This window comes from Pleurodeles waltl, chromosome 5 (assembly GCF_031143425.1).
Source record: "Pleurodeles waltl isolate 20211129_DDA chromosome 5, aPleWal1.hap1.20221129, whole genome shotgun sequence".
Lineage (NCBI taxonomy): Eukaryota > Metazoa > Chordata > Amphibia > Caudata > Salamandridae > Pleurodeles > Pleurodeles waltl.
In genome coordinates, this window is record NC_090444.1 from 427144427 (window position 1) to 427166353 (window position 21927).

The 21927-nt window shown below is 42.8% G+C and overlaps 1 protein-coding gene across 1 annotated transcript in view; it reads right to left on the reverse strand.

Moving 5' to 3' along the window:
• ACYP2 (acylphosphatase 2) overlaps positions 1-21927 on the reverse strand; it is a 735995-nt gene that overhangs the window by 578646 nt on the left and 135422 nt on the right. The window contains exon 2 of the mRNA XM_069234193.1: positions 19799-19815. Within this exon, the coding sequence (XP_069090294.1) occupies positions 19799-19815 (17 nt within the window). The remainder of the gene's footprint in view (positions 1-19798; positions 19816-21927) is intronic.

Genomic DNA, 21927 nt, shown 5'->3' on the forward strand with positions numbered 1-21927 from the left:
AACTAAAAGTCGGGGGAGGGTGTGGCTGTATGTGCAAACAAGGATGGTGGGGAGCAGGTGGAGGAATGAGGGGCAACGACAAGGGGAGTTGATGTGTAGGAAGGGGAAGAAGCAACATGAGCAAAATTTTTAAAAAGTACCTTGATCACAGCACAATCAGCAGAGAGACAGTAATTAACAAAATTAATCTGTGCTTGGTCCATTTGCCAGAGGTGAAACAGGAATTGACACCTGGCCTGCACTGTCTAATTTGGAGTCAGAAAAAAAGTGACTCTGAAGCCAACAAGTGGTAAGCAATGGGCGGGCTCCAAGCTCTTTTTGTAAACAAGTGTCTTGCAAACGAGAGGGCATGGTTCACATACACTCCACCCTACATTGATTCTGTAGCAGGCCTGCCATAAATGAAACCTTTAATTGCCTACACCAAAAAGAAAAATTTGCAGCAAATTTTAATTAGAGCGGTTACGTCAAATGAAATCAAACAAGGCTATTTGATGGAAAAATCTACAGGGAAAAATCCAGAGGAACACTTCCTGGATTGAAATGTGGACAATGTAACAGTGTAATAGAAGAGGAGGCCACATTAAGAAAAAGTTGTAACACAGAGAAACCTGGTCGATAAGAAATTTTACAGATAAACTTTCCTAAGGTGGTGAATAAAATTATGTTTTATAATTTTATGTCAGTAGTTAGTTGAGATGGCGAATGAGGTGAAACTACAACAGAGAGAGGAAAAGACGTGACAGACCACGTTGAATCTTAACATGCTGCAAATTATTCTACGACTGTCAAACGGGTGCGCTGAAATTACAAGAAAAGACATGAGTTGCTATGCGGCACTAAAAAACAACCCATGTAATTTCATAAGGTATGAAAAATATGGCTTCATGATTGTAACTGATGGTACGTTATAAAAACATTGTACTATGTTTAATGATCTGAGTAATCAAAAATGCGCACCCCTAAAAGGCATGGGCTTGTGAGTTGTTAATGGTCTGGACCCGAACATTTGAATAGGCAAGGTAAATGCAAATAAAATAATGGCATTCGCTCAATGGGAGATTGTGGATTTAAATTGTATTAGAACATTGGAATGTTGGCATGTCCATTGAAGACAATGGACTGCTGCGGGCTTTTACTGGCCGGTAAAAGCCCGCAGTGCCAACATTCCAATGTTCGCTTTGTTCACAGCAACAGCTGTGAACAAAGCCTCACGGAGCCCGAGGGGATTTAAAGCCCCTCGGGCTCCGTGAACATTTTTTTTTTTTGATAGAACATTCTGCCCTGTGTGGCAGAATGTTCTAATAGCCTTAGAACCCGTCGTAGCGGGCTCTACCGGCTATTAAAGTCCCTCTCCCTTGTTAAATGCCCTCGCCTTCGGCTCGGGCATTTAACGCGGGGAGCGGGCCTTTAATAGCCGGTAGAGCCCGCTACGGCAGGTTCTAAGGCTATATTCTGTTTCTTTGGTTCAGGCCAAAAATATGTATTATTTAGCTAGCTCGGGGGCAGGGAGAAATATTTAGACTGGGCTAAAACCAGTACCTTTATGCAGAGTTTCAGTTTAGGATCCTGCACCTAAATAACCCTCAACTCGTTACTGTGTTGACAGAAGTTCTGAAGATGAGCGTCATCTGCTTTTTTCTTGCACTTTATGCCTAGATATCAAGCAGAAGAAAGTTATATTTCTGGTGGATGCCTTTGCTTCCTGCCGACTTCAGACTGGTCTGGAAAAAACGATCCCCAACTATTTTTCTCCAGCGCAGCCAGGATAGGTCATGCTGCTTCAGCTATGATTCCTCCTCCTGACAGGATGATATTAGAGAATATTTGGTGCCAGATGGCACGTCTTGCCAGTTTTTGAAAATGTTCAGGCCCTATCATCTGCAAGGAATCAAAAGAGTAATAAGGACGGCAGTAAACACCGCATAATATGTTTGCATTTCTTGGGATCCTATTAATCACTGCACTAACTGACAGTGAAGAAGGGAAGATGGGGACAAATCTGCAAGATTATTTGGTTACCAAAAGTAACTTTTTCTTCTAATGGATACATCTTAAGGCAGATTTCTCACCTTACAATGCACTGCAGAGCAACACCTCCTTGAGAAGTGGGATTAAATAATGCTGGTTAACCACGGAGATCATGCAATACACCTCAGGAAAAGTACCCGTCAATGCAAACTTCACACGTAAGGCAGTAGTGCTTGGCCAAACTACTGAATAATGATCATGCAGCAGAATGGCAGAGAGCCGTAGAGGCAGTGGTAAGGAAAGACCTGAATGCCTGCCGGATGATCTTTCTCGGCCAGGACGTATTGCACCTTGATAAGGAGGATGAACTAATGCAAAATAGTGTGTTTGGGCACAGCCTTGCTTGTCTTCTCTTTCGGCAATATAAACAAACAGCTAATCATTCATTAATTCTGTCATGTCACATGCTGTGGATGTAATAGTCAATTCAGTGCAACCATTCCTCCTCTTTGTATGGATGAGGAGGAGGGAACAAAAATGGATCGATAAAAGACTGGTCCTTTTGAAATTCAGACACCACCTTAAGTAAGAAGCATGGGTAAGTCTGAATGGCCAATTTATCCCATGAGAAATCTGTAAAAGATGGATGAATCAAGAGAACCTGATGTTCTTCGATCCAACAAGCTTAATTTATTGCCACCCACAAAACATTATTCAAGGTAAAAAGTCAAACTAGGCAACTATGCACTGGTTTGAAAAACTTTAGAAAACATGCCATTGGTTGTGTTCTGAACAAGGATAACTGATCATGAAGGCAGCCAGGGAAGTCATAAAGAATATAACTGCAGCCAGTGCCATGCGTCCTCTCCAAGGGACAACTGGAATTGCAGGACTGCACAAAAGTGAGTTTAAATGGATCTAGGTCTTCTGACTCCCATCACTGAATACATCCGATCCAGCAACCTGCCTAGATGGATTTCGTAGCAGGGTTCCTCACTGCCAAGATAATATCTCCAATTTCAACAACAAGGCAGAATGACTCTAGCTGACACTGCTCAATCTTCATGCAAGTAACAATATCTTTGGGGATTAGGTAGAGAACCTGCCCAACTCTCTGAAAGAGCAGCTCTATCCTTTGCAGGAAAGGAAGAGGTGGCAAAATGCTGAAGAAATAGTGTTGTCTGGTTAGCAAGTTGAAAAGAGTGTGTAACAAGGTCCGCTACGTATACTAATTTAATTTAAAACTTTAGAGTTTTAAAGGTTTGTGTAGCTTAAACTTGTTTCGTATAGCGAAAATAAGATTTCCTAACTATAACTAAACATTAACCTTTGTTATTTTCATTGAAACTCATTTTTTTAAACATTTTTAATGAAAATGTGGTTCAAATCGTACAGTCCAGTGTTGAGAGTGGAGAGCTGTTATGTGAAATGTTGTACAGTACAATGGAGGAGAGTGTTGTAAAGTCTATTGTCACAGACTGGAGTATTGAAGTCTGGAATGGAGTGGTGTAGTAGCTTATTGTACAATGTAGTAACGTGTTATATAATGTAATGGCATGGTGTCTAACTTAGTGGAGTCAAGTATCGTAGACTAGAGCAGCGAGTTGTTCAGTGGAATGGTGTGTCGAAGAGTAGAGTAGGGTGTTGTAGACTGTCAGAGTGGAATAGAGTATTTTAGAGTGGAGTAGGGTGAAGTACAGTGTTATAGAATAGAGTTTCATCAAGTGGAAAGCCGTAGAGTACAATGGAGGAAAGTCTCATAGAAGGGTGTACCGTGTCAGTTGATGGAGTGGTGTATTGTAGAGAGACGTTTAGCAGTGTGTCATAGAGTGTCATACAGTGTGGTACAGTGGCATAGAATGGACGGGCATAGAGTGGAGTAGTTTGTCAGAGTGGCATAGAATGTAGCACAGTATTGTAAAGTGGAGGTGCATACAGTGGAGTAGAGTCTCAGACAGTGGAGTGGCTTCGAGCAGAGTAAAGTAAATTGGCGTAGATTGGGATGAAGCGTAGCAGAGTGGAGTATAGTGGTGATGCAGCAGATATGCTAATTCAAGAAATTTCAAATGATTAATGTGTGTTTATTATTGAGAAAATGTGTAGAGAAATTAATAATAGAAAATAAAGTGTATAATCGAAAATGTGCCCACGGAGAGTGGTCACCATGTGTATTAACCGATGCTAAATAATGAGAAAGATCTATATAAAACGTATTAATATATCATAACTGGATGTATAACCTATGTTTTATGTTAATTCATATTCTTAAATTAGCCGGACTAAAGGCCTGGTTTCACTGGGCCCTGCTTGCTCATAACGTGGAGACTTCAAAAAGCTTTTGCGAGGACTGCTAACTGGAAGAAAAGACCTTGAACTATTCAGAGTTCAGACGGCTCTGCTAGAACATTCTGCAATGTACCAGCGGACAGGAGATGATGAAGACAATTTGATACAATTATGTGTAGTGTAGGCTAAATGTACTTTCCTAGGACCTGAACAATAGAGGCACTGACTAAAGACTATATATGCAACAATTTTTTTACCTGAAGAGCCGGATGATGTTCTCATCACAAAAAGGACCAATCAAATTTTTGGGGCCTGAAGCCTATGCAGAAATAGAGATTTGGTAAATAAAAACTATAGGTAAGAGTCATAAATTCCGACAGACGGACCAATTAGCAAGTAGTGGGACAGACTGGGAGAACCTAATAAAAAGTCATGACAAGGGGAGCAAAATCAGAACTGCGAGGAGAAAGGTGATGACATCAGGAGACACCGTCCGAAGTGCTGATAATTGGGCTTATACTCTGTGAGCCTGATACTTAGCTGACCAATGATGACCTGGGGATGAAGACTAACTCATTGCTGATCCATCCTGGATAGGTAGCTATGAAATGTGACAAATTTGTGCCTTTTCTTCTAGGTGCCAACTGCACTGTTTCTGAATAGATTTTCTCACTTTAGATAGATTTTTCCAAATTAATATTTTATCTAAATTGTTTTTCGCATGAAGACCCGCATGCTGATGCTAATCTTGGTTAGGTAGGCTGACAGGGGAGACGCTGAAGACGATGACGGTGACAAATTGCTGACAAATTGAATTGCTCATTTACTCCATTAGTGCTGTTAACCACTGACTTATGACCTGCATTGTTGCTTATGTTATTCTTTGGAGAATTTTTTTTTCTTTGATGCATTAATAAAGATTGATTAATAAAAGCAAAATTAACTTTTGATTAGAATTGAAATCAATAGGGAATAAAACTTGTTAACCTTTTCCATGAGTGAGGGTTATTTCGGATTAATATGGTATTCTTTTTGGTTTCCTTAAGTGGTTGATATTGATCTATTGATGTTGATTATTGGTTCAGTAATCACTGCATGATTAGGACACTCCATGCGATTCAAAAGGTTCATCGACCTATTTGTGTCCCCTTGTCAGTTTACTTACTAAGGAACTGGCGCGCTAACAGTGGACTGGATTACTGGGCCTTGTCGTTCATGAATAACGGATAGAATTGGAGTATTACTAGCATGGATATCGATTTACGAGTGTTTTGTACTCCTTTTTTTCAATGAGGTAATTTTTTATTGGCTTCGGGTACATCACTTATGGTGCTATCACTTTTTTTATCACGTGGTGATCTGCATGGTCTTTGGACCATTTTTCTTCACATTTATCTATAAGTGTTGGCACTTTTTAGTCCTCAATGAGGCAATTTTATTTGGCTTAGTTTAATTACATATGGTGTGGTCACGATTTTTTTCACGTGGGGTTCTGCATGATTTTAGTGGTCACTAGATTGGGACATGGGTTCCTTTACCCCCCCCCGTTTTGTTTACTCTTGTTGGTGTAGTGCATAGTTGGAAGTCTTCACATGGTAGCTTCTCCTTTGTGTGGCGTTCAGGAATGTTTATTGGGGGTACTTTCTTTTCCTTTTCTTACTATCTCTATGTTTCTTTTGTCTTATTCTGGAAATATGGGTCTTTGATACCCAGTTTATTACTCGAGTATTTTGTTTCCCATCTCAAGTGATTTATTTATACATTTCCAGCCCTGAAGAAGTCGTTGGGGTTATTTCCCCGTGACGAAACACATGTTGGCTTGGTTTTCTCTCAAAATACTGTATGATTCTCCGGTGAACGGACTGGTGGGATTCCAGCTTCTGGAGAATTTTTCTTCAATAAATCACGGAAATTGGACTACACATCAAGGACTGATTTTTGGATGTTTATTTGATTTTACTGTAGAATACTTTATTGTAATCTTGTGAATGTATGTTCTGTATTACAATTATTTGAGTGCCTCACGTAGGTGTTTTTCAGTAGAATGGTATACACTGGGGTGGTGTAGAGTGGAGGAGCATACAGTTTAGCAGCATACAGTGGAATATCATGCAGTGAAGCGGCATAAGTGGAATGGCGTAGAGTGGAAATCATATACTGAAGTAGCGAATAGCAGAGTGGCATACAGTAAAGTGGCATACTCTCAAGAGGCGTAGAGTGGACTTGTACACAATGTAACACTGTAGAGTGGACAGATGTACAGTGGAGTTGTGTACAGTGTAATCGCATAGAGTGCAGTAGAGTAGAGCCGATTGTTGTACAGTGGAGTGGCATAGAGTGCTATAGTGTACAGTGAAGTAGCATACAGTAGAGTTGCGCATAATGGAGTTGTGTAGACTGGAGTGGCATGCAGTGGCATGGGGTAGAGTGTAATAACATAGAGCTGAGTGCCGTACATTGGAATAGAGTCCAATCAAATAACACAGAATGAAGTGGCATAGAGTGGGGTGCCATAATCTGGAGTGGTGTAGTGTGGAGTAGCATACAGTGGAGTGGCATAGAATGGAATAGCATATAGTGGAGTGTTGTTGAGTGGAGTAGCACACAGTAAAGTAGAATAGAGTGGAATGGTGTACAGTAAAAAGGCACAGAGTGAAATAGCGTATGGTGGAGTAGCGTCCAGTGGAGTAATGTAGACTGGAGTGGCATAGAGTGGCGTTGTGTCCATTGGAATAGTGTAGAATAGAGTGGCCTAGAGTGGAGACTTGTATAGTGGAGAGGCAGAGTGGAGTGGCATAGAGTGGAAAAGCGTACAGTGGAGTGGCTACAGTGGCGTTTAGCAGCAATGTAGATTATGGTGTGCAGAGTAACGCAAAAAAAGTGAAGTGCGCTGCCTTACGTTTCTCTAGATTTAGCAATCAATGCAGGGCCACGCATGGTGGCCTTGCATTCCTTTGTAAATCTGACTTACTTATTACATTGCCCGTGCAACACCATGAGTGACGCAAAGGTATGTAATTCAATAATACAGGTAGGCCTTAGTTATATTTTGGGCCATGGCATACCATGATAACTTTGCAGTACACCATGGTACATAGCCATGGCAAGCCAGTACAAAGTTGGGCAATGGCTGTTTTTTGTGAATGAAAAGGCAGCCATATTGCTTCTACTACACTTTGGCTGTGTTCAGTGTTAGGGTCCTAGATATAGGTAAATATTTGCTGAAGTGGTATTAAGTACGAAAGTTTATTTATATGTTTTTATATTTTAATGCAAGTTTATGACCATGTACTGCGGTAGTTTCACAAAGTTTAGTGAAATTTGGTGAAAGTACAGCAGTGACTAATGTCACTAAGTTTAAATGCCTTATACCTTAAAAATATTTACCCTACTCAACTGCAGTACCCAAAAAACATTGTCTCTGCACCATAATGTAAAACTCTGCTAAGTTTGAAGTAATTTCATTCAATTGTTCTCGAGGTAAGTCAAATACAACAGTCTGTGAAAAATGCATTGGTGGAAAATGTGTTTTGAAATCCCCTTTATCTTTGCATTCCCTTAACGGTTCACCACAAAAATGTACATCATCTCAAAATGATGAAAATGCTATAGGTCTGGAATGTTTTGTGGTGATTCGTCAAACGAGTGGAAAGCTAATAGGGAGGCAATATTTGAGGATTTCTCATCATTGGGAATACTAACTATAACTACAGAGTGGCAAACAGATTTAAGTGATTTTGTTAGTTTTATTGATTGTATTTGTTATGTATTTGTTTGGTTTATGTAATCATGTCACCATAAGTATGTATTTAATTGTTCATGTAGTAATTCTGAAACTTTACATATGCAGTCTAGTTTATTTTTGGGGCTACCTTGCTACTTGTAGTAGGATTATGCACACGTGAAGCTCAAAGTCAATGAACGCCAAGCATAGTTATTAAAATTAAGATTAATGTTTTCCAAATGGGCAATTAACATGTCCTCCATATTGTAGTTTGTAGCTCTCTGCTAGGTCACATTTCCATTTTGTTGCACAGGAGTACATAAGAAAGATGTTTTTGTTTGGCTTGTTGAACATAGTTGTTTTGTGATCCAGAGAGCATGCAAAGAAAGCTTATGTAGATTTAGAGGCTTTCTATTTGTTATGTATTTGTTTATAGTGTTACATTAGCATGTGACCGTAAATAGGTCGTTCCGTTCATCATCATCATCAAATACTTTATTTGCATCTAATTGAGCCATAAAAGTCACATCACAAAGAATATACAACATTATTAGCAGAATTAAAATCAAAAAATGTAAAATACCTTAACCAGAATCTTTCAAATTCAGCAACAGTATACGAAAGGTAATATACAATCCAGATCTTACAACAAGCGGAACATAGTCTTAACGTGCTTTGGATAAAATTCAGAACAGCACAAATAAAACTATCACTTTCCAGACATTGCAAATAAGGGAAGGCGGCTGTGTGAGATCTAAAACCAACCTCTTGCAATACCAGGCGCAAAAACTGCCCTTTTTGACGAGAATAAAATGTAAAAAATAAAGTACAATGAAGAGTAGTCTGTTCAGCTGGAGCTTCGCAATGGCAAGGGGTGAAGGGTTAAAGACCATGGGCCAGATGTATGAATCTGGCCCATTGCGATTCGGTAATTGCGATTTTTAAGAAATCGCAATTACCGACTCGCAAAGGGCCATGTATCACATTTGCTATTCGGTAATTGCGATTTCTTAAAAATCGCAAATGTAATTACCGAATCGCAAATTGCGATACTGGCCCCATTCGCAGCCTGTTGGCCCATAGCTGCAAATTTTTTGCATTTCCTAAATTGCGATTTCTGAAACAGAAATCGCAATTTGGGAAATGCAAAATGCCAGGGTGCTGGGGGCCTAAGGCCCCGTCTCCAGCACCCCAAAAAAAAATTTTTTAACATGTAAAGTACACACATGCCAAAAGGGCATGTGTGCTTTACATGTTAAATTTAAAAATGCAGTTTTACTGCATTTTTCAATTTTGCACCAGGTTACCACCTGGTTGCATACAATGGTATTTTGCATGTGCAAAATACCATTCTGCGAAAAATCACAATTTGCAATTTTTTGCAGAATTGCCTTGCATCCTGGATTTTGCGAATCGCAAATTGCGATTTGCAAAATCCAGGTCGCAACGCAGAAAATCACAATTTTTGCGATTTTCATTTTGTGGTCTGCGCATGCCTTTGATGCATTGCAGACCACGATTTTACACTCGCAAACAGCCGATTTTGCAGTTTGCGAGTGCAAAATCATTTGATACATCTGGCCCCAAGTACCTCTATTGGGAAGGCTAACAAAAAGTGTATTGTTTTAAGCTGAAACCTTGTTATTAAAAACTTCTGTCTCTTGCTAGTAATTGGCTACAGATAAAGTGCCCGGCGTGCTAAAAGAACCTTGGCAATGGCTCCCCTCTCCTCGCAGCTAGCTCCTAAACGTACCCTGTGCATCTGTTGAAAGAGAAGTTATTTAATTTTGCTGAGGAAATACTAGATAAACCAGCCGGGTTGTGATAGAATTCTGGGGAACCCAATCTTTCAAAGCTCTTTTTGACGTAATTGAGCCATGGGATATCTAGGGAATTAACCAAGCTCATGCAATCTGACAAAATGCCTGCGCCAAAAGTTGCAAAAGACACACATTTGCTTGCATACATGCAAAGTAATTCATTAATTGGTTTATGTACCAACCTTTTCGCAAACCTAAAAGCTGCATCTATTCCCCTTTGGAAATGCAAAACCCTTACATTTAATAGAAACTTCCAATTAAAATCTATGTCGAGCAGAATTCCCGTATACGTAAAATGGGGACTTTTGTTCTATTTCGTCACCACCAAATAAAAGCTTTTTAGTCTTTGACAATTTTGGGCTACATTTCATTACAAATGACTTGGTTTGTTTCGTTTTTAGACCTAAATTTGCCGTAAAATCATTAAAAGCATCAAGCAGGGACTGAAGACCATTAGCTGTTTGGGCTATAAGAACAGCATCATCTGCATAGAGTAACACTGGAATTCCATGTGATTTTCTCTTGGGGATATCCTTTACAGCCCCTATCAGTCTCTCAATGCGTTGATATATGATAAAAAACGAAATGGTGCCAGAACACAGCCGTGTCTCAACCCAGTGACTGACAAGAAATCTTCGGTGAGGTCCCCAGTCATGGTGTAGCAAACTCTAGCTGTAGTATGTGCATGCAATCTATGGAGCAAAGACATAATTGCACTGTCTATACCTATTTGTAGCATTATGCCCCATAATCTAGAACGGTCAACGGTGTCAAAGGCACATGTCAAATCCATAAAGGCAAGATGGACACAGCCTTTTTTAACCTTTGTATATTTCTGGACTATAGGGGATATATTTAGTGGCTGATCAACTGTGCCCAGACCTAGGCGGAACCCAAACTGCAGGTCTGAGAGCCCCTGAGTCTCTATGGCCCAACTTTCTAATTCGGCCAATATAACCCTTCCTAAGACCTTGACCGTGCTATCCAGAAGCAAAATTGGACGATAACAATGGGGCTGACTTTTGTCACCCTTTTTTGAAAATGGGGACAATAATGGCCTCCTCCAAAGTTTTAACCAGGGGACCAATGATTGTACTTCTCGAGCCGTTAGTTACTAAGGACCCCCAGATCTGTGGGAGGGATTTACAAATATCCATAGAGATTCTATCTGGACCTAGACCCTTCTTAGAGGGACTACTGTCAATTGCTAGGATGACATCGCAGACCTTGCTATATCTACTCAAGTCCAGACTGGCAATATAACCAGAAGTGCTTAAAACTTCATTATCTTATATATGGGACTACCCCTTTGGACCAAATATATTAGAAAAATGAGTCACACACCCCTCTCTTGAAATCACACACTCTACCTTTGGGAGAAACTCACCAAAGAGAGTCTCAGAGGTTACTACTTTCCAAAATTCATGTGAGTCTTTCATTCCACTACCAATTCTTAAATCCTACCAGGCCTTTTTCCTAATTTCTGCCTTCCTTCTTCCAGTGGCTTTTTTATAAGTTTTCTTAGCCTTCACTACTCCCAATCAGTATTGTGGGCATTCATTGAAAGCCAATTTTAATAATTTATGGGCTTTTGATCAGGCACTGTCAAACCAATTTGGGCTGATCCTGGGTTTCCCAGACCTTTTAGTCAATTTATCTGCCATATACTCTTTAAGGGAAGTAAAGGCCTGAATTACATCGGGGAGGGTGGATCCTCTTGTAGGATCTGATTCATTTCCGTTTGTTTATGTATAAATAAATATCTATTAAAAGGCTCCTTGTCAATTTTCTCCATCTAATGCTTACGCTTTTACTCCAATTGTATTCAATTGGATATTTGGGGATTTTCTTGACATCACTGAATAGAGAAGGATTTAGCTCCAGGGTTAAAGGATTGTGGTCACTTATGCATGAAGCCATAATTTTGCAAACAATCAAAGCTGGTAGCAGCTCCTTAGAAATTAAGATATGATCTATGAAGAACTAGACCTTGTCCCAAAGAATGTCGGGATTTGAGTTAGAGACCGCATACCATGTTCATATGCAAATACCATATTATTAGCAAGGGACACTATGTTTAGTGATTCCCCATAAGGTGTATGTTTGAAGTGGGTAAGCAATTCATCAAATGTGTTACAAATTCCACAAATTGCAAAAAAACTATTACCACAAAATGCAATGTAAAAATCTGTCCTCCACATAATATAAATCTCTTTCCTATGGTCATTTAAAATCTTGTGCAAGGTATCCTCTAACCCATCAACAAACTTGGTTTCTGCTGGGTCAAATATATGACAGTAATAGTTCAGCAATAACAAATCAAACTTCTGAAGAGTGATCAAGAGTAGATGATAAAATGGGGTGATAGCCAGTTCAGAGACTTTGCAATCCACCAATGTCATGGGAATGAATGTCACCAAGCCCTCCTTGGCACGGCCTGACTTTGATAGAATGCCCGGCATATGGAAGGTGTCATAGTTATTGATATACCGGCAATCCAGTAATCAGGTCTCTTGACAGCAAATTATTTGATAGTGGCTCACCAGGTTTAATCAATCCAGGGACCTCCAATTTTATATACAGGCCTGCCACATTCCAAGAAATTAATTCCAGGACCCCCTCTCATGATATCTCAATGTATGACTGATGGTCATCTTGAGGGAAAACAAAATGATTGCCTGATATTTCTGGTTGCAAGATGGGATAGTTAGTCGAGTTGCTCTAGAAAGGCCAGGGGAGCAAATCTATTGGACGTAGGGAGGAAGAAGTTTGAATGGTTACTGGCCAATAAGTACTGTGATGGGCCCAGGTGGATATTTTTACTATCCTTACGTGATGACCCAGCCTCCATTAGAGGATAGAAGAAGCCCAATGCAAGGGCTCTAATCTAATGCCCCCAGTAAATCAAGGGTTGTCTAAGTGAATGTAGTAGAGGCCGAACTAAACATGGTCTTCTAAAATTTACAATTATACAATCACTCTGCAAGCTCTTACGCAGTGGTTCAATCCAGGAGACCCGCTGTGTAGAAATATCATCTTTGGAGAGATCATTAGGCCATCCAGAGTGCTTTCACAACCAATATGAAATGCCAGTTATCATGTAGCTCAATCCCGGAGGCCTTATTCAATGTATGTGACTCCTTGTTCAGTGGGTCTCTCATTGATAGCTGTGGACCATTTGACCTATTTGGGGGTGCTTATTGTGTTTTGAGCTGTTAGGCCCCACGTGAACTTTCTTATTGGCTCCAGAGGTCCCTCCTATGTCAACCTGTGTACGGTCACCTGGCAAAAGAACAGGATTACTCTGGTTAGCCAATAAGTCCTCTAAGCCCCCTTCTTGGGCTGAAATTGAAGGCCTCTGTATCATAGCGGGCGAGGGAGAGACACATCATTAAATGGCAAAACCTCTTCCTAAGTTATCCCTCACTGACTAAGCTTTTGATCTATAACTTAATAAGTCCAAGAGGCTCCAAGATTGGTTTAACCTTGATTCCAAAGCCGCAATTATCATGTCTTTAAGGGTATCCTGAGAAGAATTCAACACAGCCTTGTTTCCTTGTAGAGGGGCTTTCTTCTTAAAGGACTGAATAATATTGACCATTTGGTGTTTAGAAGTCCTAACGGGCTCCTGTCTCTTTCTCCCCCCCGCACCCCTGCAACTTCCTCTTAGTGTCGGACTAACTAACACAACATCTGGCTCCAGTGGGGCAGAAGAATGGTGGACCCACGGAGATACAGGAATCTTCCTACTTGACTGTATCTGACTTTGTCCTTCTTGGGAGGGGTCCAATATGGATGAGACTTGAGGACCCACGCCAGTTTTTGATGGGCTAATTACTCAATCATCTGGCACACCTGGGGGAGGAGATTGTTGGGAAAGGACAGAAAGGCAGCGTTCTGCCAGCACTATGAGGGTCATTCTGACCCTGGCGGGAGTCAGAAGACCGCGGAGGCCATTCTGGCTTTCCCGCTGGGCCGGCGGGCGACCGCCAAAAGAGCGCCCGCCGGCCCAGCGGGAAAGGCCCTGCAACAATGAAGCCGGCTCCGAATGGAGCCGGCGGAGTTGCAGGGGTGCGACGGGTGCAGTTGCACCCGTCGCGATTTTCACTGTCTGCTAAGCAGACAGTGAAAATCATGGTGGGGCCCTGTTAGGGGGCCCCTGCACTGCCCATGCCAGGGGCCCCACGACACCCGTTCCCGCCATCCTGTTCCTTGGCGGTGACAAGGTCACAGTTGAAGGCAATAAATTACACACTAACTATATAGGAAGGAATCGGCAGAAAATAACACACTACACTTTCAAAGCTTCCATCTAATATCTCTGAAAAACAGCATACCCTATGGTGAGCTTCTTTGGGCAAAACGCAATTGCACTTCTTTAAAGCTTTTTGAGAAGGAACAGGAAGTTATTTTATCCCGTTTTAGGGCCATATATTACAAAGATACAACACTGAAGCAAGCCAAGATCAAGTCATGTTTAAAATCTAGAAAGGAATTGCTATTTAGAGACAAATCAAAACCTGATAAAGACAGAACTTGTAGAGTCAAAGCAACTAACAGTATGGAACATTATCAGATTTGTTGTGTTTGAATAAGTCTTGGACACTGATGAACTTTGACCCAATAACTGGCAACACTCTGAGGAATAAACCTTTGCAATCTTAAAACGAACTAGATCCAGTGCTTAATTTGAGCCGGTGATTTCTGGTGCGGGCACTGGCACTTATTTTTGAGGGCCGGTACTTATTTTTCTGCCTCAAGCATTTACTGCTGGCAAAAGAGACACATGCGAAAGACGGAGGAAGAGAAAAATTTAAAAGCTTCACAAAGGGAGAAAGCAGGAAGCTGCAAGAATTAGCTGAAGGGGCAGGGAGTGACTGTGAATGCATTAAAGAGGCCAGAGATGGCTTCAGGATTAAGCTGCCTCCGTATTTGTGCTCGTACATTTAATTGCAACAGCCACGTGTTTCAGAGGAGAGCTTTGGGCACCGGCACATTTTTATTTACAAATTAAGCACTGGCTAGATCTTTGAAGCGCAAGTTTGCATCTAGTCATTTCTCTAGTAAATATGAGGGCTCCCAGCTGAAGCAATCTGGTGGTTTCAAAAGGGGTCATAAATGCAACTTGGTTGTCCCTAATACCTCTTATGTATGAGAATCTACTTTCCAGTTGGACCAAAAGGATCGCAAAAAGTTTCAACACTCCGTCCATCATTTTATTTTGTGGTGTTGGTATATCAATTGTGACCTGCAGTGTGGTTAGGGCAGTCTCCCTAGCAACTATGCATGCATAGTGGGTGGGTGTATCGGGGGATTCCAAGTGGTGTGTGCGCACTGTTGTTGCCTTATGTTAATGGTCTCCTGTCCACTGGCCAGATTGTGTGTGTGGTGCATAGATTTTGTGTGGGGCAAAGGTTGTGAAAGCGAGGGTGTAGGGGCGTCAGCTCTCGTTGGTGCACTGTGTCAATCGCCTAGTGTCCATGGTTGCAGGTATGCCTTAGGCTAAAAATAAGATCCCGGCTCCAGAGCCGGAAGTAGGTGTCCCATCCTGTAATTTGCGGGGCTTTTCCACTCAGATGCATAGCTAGAGAACTACCCTGTCTTCTGTCTGCGCCCAACTTTGGAGCTTGAGCTTCCATGTTGAGATAGGTGGGGCATTGGGTGCCTTCCAGGGCATCCCCACGACTGTTGCACCACTGCTAATGCCAGGTCAACAAACTAAGAGCCTGCTTTATCTGGTCAGTTCTGCCCTGTGTCACTATCACTGGATGGTGCGCGACCCCCAGCATTATCTGACCACGGGGAGGGGTGAGTGGGAGGGTTCAGATGCCTGGGGGAGAGCCACCCAATAGTCAGACATGACAACCATTTGGGTCACTTTGGGCCAGAGGTAGGTGGTGTCTAGTGGCGCATCCAACACCAGCCAGGTCAGCAGCCATTGCAGCTGAACTGCCAGGTAGCAGCCTCTAAGTCTGGTGCCCGCCATCTGTCCGCATCTAGCTGGAGGTACAGTTTGTCCAGGGCTGTCCTGTGGTGACCATTGCTCCTATCAAAATGGAGAGTCATGTTGTGAGTAATCAAAAGACGACTGTGTGTAATGACAGTGGAAGACTGGCAAGCAGATAAAGCAGTCACAGCAGAGCCACCATTTTTGCCAGTGCTATCTATGCAGTCCCTTCGGGACAGCAGCAGTGACCGCCAGAACACTGATGTTTGACGCAGGGCTGTTATAGCCCTGTCTATGATGCTCTCTCGGACTGTTTACAGATCCCTGTACACGTATACATCTAGATACTTAACCGTGAGTTGGGCAATCGGCATCTCAAGTGACTCCTTCCTCAACAGGAAAATGGCACAAGGATGAAGCAGTGGAAAGACGCAGGACTTGTGGATTTCTCTCCGAAGGTGCAAAGTGTTGCCATGGTCGGCACCAATCCTGTGGCGACATCATGCAAATATATTAGCACATTATCCGCATGAAGAGGTATGGCATGTCTATGCATTGCTACCTGTATCCCATATCTCAGACCTTCGAGGCATATCCCACCTTACATGCTAGGAGCTCAATCGGCAGCGCAAAAAGCAGCGGCGACAGTGGGCACTCCTGCCTGGTACCTCTTGGCATACGCCAATGGTCAGAGTATTCCTGCCCTAAACAGACTCATGTCTAGATAATTCTGACCAAAGTTGTTATTTCAATGCCGAAGCCCCTATGTTGTAATACCGCAAATAGGTACGCCAATGAAAGGCTGTCCAACGCCTTCTCCATCTCTACGGAGACTGTGATGGCAGTAGACAGCGCATGTGCATTAAGCGCCTGGTGTTGGGGTAAGTGCTTCTGCTTGGAACAAATCTGTTTTGATCCATGTGCACCAGGGTGGGTAGGTGCGGTGGGATACAATTTGTGAAAATTTTGCCCAAGATCTTGCAATCTTGATTAAGAAGTGACAACAAACGATACGAGCCCCAGTCTAGCAGGTCACCCCCACGATTGGGGAGCCTGATGAGTGCCTCTCGGATACATGGGGGCAGTACTCGATCTGCTTCAAAGCATTCCAGCAGGAGGCACCAGTGTCTTACCCATGACCACTTGTTTGATCGCAGGCACTATTTCACATTCTTCTAGGCAACCTTCCATTTCCAGTTTGGCTTCTAGTGATATCTCTGTCAGACGGGCATCACCCAGATAACTTTCTAATTGTGCTGCATCTGCTTCGTACGGGGTTCCATATTTGGTGCTCTAGTATTCTGTGAACATGGCACTGAAGTCTGTGATCACAACGGCCTGTGAACGGTCTGTGATCACAATGGGTATCGGATTGTTGTGATCAACAGGTGGTGGTTTTCTGCTCACAGCAATCCAGCAAGCGGTTTCTCTTTGCCTGTTTGCTCGTTGGGCATACCCTATAGTCATGCTGGGATAAATGTGCACATAGGTTGCTGTCTTGTCTGCACTTTTGCACCAGTAATTGATGGGGCTCCTTTTCGGCCTCCATCTGGATTTCCAATGCCCCAGCTCCATTTCAGTTTGCGATATGTGGTCGCGTAGTGTGGCGCACACCCCAGTGGAAGTCTTAATGCATATGCCACGGATACAGACTTTGACTGTGACTCACTACATCAATGGTTCGGGAGCCATGCTTGTGTCGATGCAGTGTCAGATTTCTTCTGCAACAATGCTGCGGTATGCAGAGTCGTGCCAAGTAGGGATGAATGTGCAAATGGGGCCCCATCGTAGTGACACCAGTAGTGTGTTGAGACTAGGAGTTTGGCACTGTGTACTGCGCATGTGGGAGGTAAACAGCAGGTCTATTCTTGTGTAAAAGGCATGCATGTGGGAAAAATGGGAATATTCTCGATCTGTCAGGTGCGATTTACACCAAATGCATGGGAGATTCTCATCTGGTACCCAGGCTGCTAGGCTGGATGATGTACTCTGCAACTGGGTGCCTGGAAGCGGGGACATGTCTAGCGTGGGAACAATCACACAGTTAAAATCCTCTCCCACTTACTGTCTTTACCCTGTTCGTTCATTTTCATGCTACTGTTTTCCACTTAGTTGAGCACTCTGCGAAAATGCATGTGTTTTCCAGCTGTCTCCCTCATGTGCTTCTCGGGCGATAGGAATTCCACATCCCTGCACTAGTGCTGGCTCCATCAAGGAGTGTTCTATGTGTATTGTATGGAGGTATGCTCTCTACCCTGTCATCCCCCGCCAGCAGTGGCAGCTGAAAGGGGTTGGGCCACGGGGCTGACGAGCAGTGAGGGGGAGTGCGTAGCACTCCCCCTCACTGCGCATGTATGTTTGGCCGGCCGTCTAAGGCCGGCCAAACACACATGTGCAGTAGGCTCTCTCCAGCCCAGCAACACAGTTGCCGGGCTGGAGAGAGCCTACACAGGCTTCCACACACATGCGCTTCTCTGAGCAGTGTCAGGATTGGTTGCAGGGCAGGCTGGGAGCCTGTGCCTGCAGCGAGGAGACAGAGGAGCGGAGCAGCGTGTGGCGTTAAGGTAAGTGATTTTTTATTATATTTTATTTTAGTTTCTCCCCACAGCCCACCCCTTCTGCTTTCCCCAAGTCGCTCCTGGATACATATACTGTCCCTCTGGGTCTTCTTTGTGAGTTTCCAGCTGAAAGAGGACCCAACTCCTGTGTGACCCAATTGAGGACTCTTCTGGCGTAAGCAGAATACGTGGTGTGATAAATTTGGCCCCTCTGCTGTGCCAAGAAGCGCTGCCTTCCTTCTTGGTGAGCTGTGTTTCCTGGACGATTGCAAAGTAAGCATTACGTCTAATGAGAAATGAGTGCACGTGGTGGCTATTGGTTGGGTGACCCTTTCCCCTCAAGTTCTATGTAATGAAATTGTAGGAGTCTGGACGAGCCATTTTGGGCCCTGGAAAAAACGTGTGTTCTGTCTGAGGGTAACCACTATACCCTCCCCCTTGAGGTGACCACCCTTGGGTGTTTGAATTCCTGTTTTGGAGTCACCCCTGAACCAGCTGTGCCCCTACTATGTGGCTCTGTTCATCAATGCTGACAATGGAGTGTTGAAGAGCAAAAAACACACACACACAAAAACTTTCCCATGACAACTCAAACCCGGTCCCCACCCTCCAATTCCACGGCTGAGATCACAACCGTACCCTGTCCAATCAAAAGAGAACTTTGGAACAAAAAGAAACAGGAACTACTTCCTCCCCCTCGTTAGGAAGTAGCTGAGGCTGGAACCGACAGAGCCTCAAGTCCATAACGTTGAATCAGGGATAGGCAGATGGACAGAGGGGTAGAGTGAACTGCTTAATTGCTTTTAAACACAATTCTATGGCAAATGTTCAATCTGTTCAGGCCTCTTTATAAATCTTTCTGTTCTCTTCCTTTAGAACCTTACTTTCCCTATGTTCCCTTTTCTCCCCCTCTGCCTTCTTTCTCACCAATGGCCCCTCACCTCTACTTTGGCACTCATGATCCTGAAGGGCGAAAATATGCTTTCGCTCGGAGTGCTATGCGTGCATAGGCCGGCCCTGCGTTAATCTATACATACCTATATTTTTTTTTTCGAAAACATGAGGCTAGCAAACGGCTAACGCTGTCTCTATACCAGACCTAAACAATAAAGCCATCACATTACATTTAAGGATGTTCTTCATAATAGTCTGGATGTGGAGCTGAGAAAACGATAACAAATGTCAATAAACATCCTCGCAGAGTCCGTCAAAAGAAATGCACACCGCTACCCATTACCCAAATTAGAATGTCAAACACTGCAATAAAATCATGCAGGCAGGATATATTTCGTTAGACGTGTGTACTTTAACGTAGTGAGCCCTATTAAAACAGATGTATTTGCTTAACTGAGCGGTACATGGTCTAGAGCTCTTAACTGCAGGATTTGGAAGCGGGGTTTCGGTGCTAAAGCAGAGGGCTTCCTGCCATGAGTGATTCACTGAAATAACATCTGTGCAGCAAACAGGCATAAAGCACTGGCTCGTGTCTTACCATTCGGAAGCAAACGCCTGTTGGAAATAAGAGACAAAGAAACAAAAAAAACAAGAATGAATGGCTCTCCTTTGGAAATAAATTATAAAACGGCAACTTTAATATCTTTATTTAAAATCATGAAGAACAGGGCATGCAGGGATCCAATAATCATATGGCAGAATATTATACAGCACAAAAACAAATCCACAAATCAGAAGGTATTGCTGATGCAGACGCTGAACACTGAGCCATGCAAGCTGAAAGGCTTGGACCATGTCAAGGTTATAGGTCCAATGTACAAAGAACAGGTTGCACACCGTTCAGTGTTTCTTGCACACTGGCTGGTTTGCAACCTACCATTCATTTTGCGAAGTAACTTAAGTACTGAAAGGTTGCTTTCAAAAATGCACATTTCCGGAGATCACACAAACCTCTTGCATTGCTAAGATGCAGGAGGCATGTTAGGACCACCTGTAAATGCGTACGAACGCAGGGCCGGAGGCAGGCGAAGGACAGCAGATCTCCATCCCTACATTCCCATTTCATGCATGTCGACATTATTTAGATGCAAGTCCTGTCCCTCAGAAGCCAGAACAAATTCCTTACTAGTAACCTCACCAAACACTGCTTCCAGGGACCCGCTATGATACAACATTTGGCTTCACTTTGGTCCAAGTATTTAGTAGGCTCAAACCCACTAATTTAGTTTGGCTACTTGCCTTCTACTACTTCCAACCCAGATGCGGAAAAGGTGATATTTCAGTGCTAACTTGGCCTACTCAAGCTTTTGGATTTCAGATACAATTGTTAATGCGGTAAAGATTTCTTATCAACATATATTTTGCCAACAATTATTAAAACGCTCACTCATTAGCACAGTTCTAGCCAACTGTATGAGCAATTACAGATTCATGCAGTGATTCAACATTTCCATGAACCTACAGTGAAAAGTGGCACATACAGCCTAGAATGACACCAGTCAGTTATTAATTAGCTCAATCTTGCAATAATTTCACTCAATTAAAACACTGATTGTTCTTCAAAGAGTCACGATCTACACTGCCCCAGTGAATGTTCCCATGTATTTGTTGACGATATACAGCACGTGTCCATATTCAATGAATACTTGAATGTTTTTGAAAATCCCTTAGCAATAAGAGCAGAGAAACTGTTGCCAGAATAAAAACATTTCTACAAAACATATTGATAGTTCTTCACATTTGTATTTGTTGGCCTCAAATTAGACATAACATTGTTACAAGACCATCTTTACTTCTCCAAAAGAAACACAGAGGGCCCAATTCAGAAAACAATGCATATGTATGTGCAGGGACTTATTCTCCCTTTTAAACTGTGTTTTTGCCTTTCTGTAATTCACAGAGCTTCTCACTAGTATCTCAGTGTTAGAGTTTATACACACTCCTTGGAAAGTAATGTGACTTTTCCTGACGCTAGTATTCCTGCAACATGAAATCGTACGGACAGAAAAAATCTCCACTGGGGGAAGACAGAATCTAGATATAAGAACTTTTTTTCTCCTTACAATCACATCAAGTTCGGGGATATTCTGTTCCTCTACCATCCCTGGGAAGGAATGTGTTCAAGATCTCTGTAGATGCAGATCTGCGACTGTTTCCAGGGTGTGAACGGGCTAGACTGGAGTTTTCAAATGCTCACAAACTCAAAGGTTTATGGGCACTCACAATTACCAAGGCTAACCATCAGCAGCGGTTTCTCCATGAGGGCGGGGGAGCGTCACCCCTCTGCCCGAAACCACGCTAAATGTGAACAGTAAAATGGCAATAAATGTTTTATTGTCATTTGAATTTTCACAAGGTGCGCCATGGCCGTCAGCCTGTCCCAGAGACAGGAGAAATGAGGAGAGGAGCGTGTCCTCTACTGAATGGAGTACTAGAGCAGTGCTAACCAGACACTGCAAAGTGCGCATGTCAGTTAGGCCGACAGAATTGCGCTGGCCAAACTGACACAATCACTTTGAAGCTCTCCACCCAACTGCCTTGGACAGCTGGGTGGACACCAAGCACAAGCTTAAAGGGCCTGAAAGAGCTTCTAGCCAGCCTGCTCAATCCAATCTTGGTGCTGCTCTCATTCTGGTCAACAGCATGACAGCAGCGCCTAGATTGCTT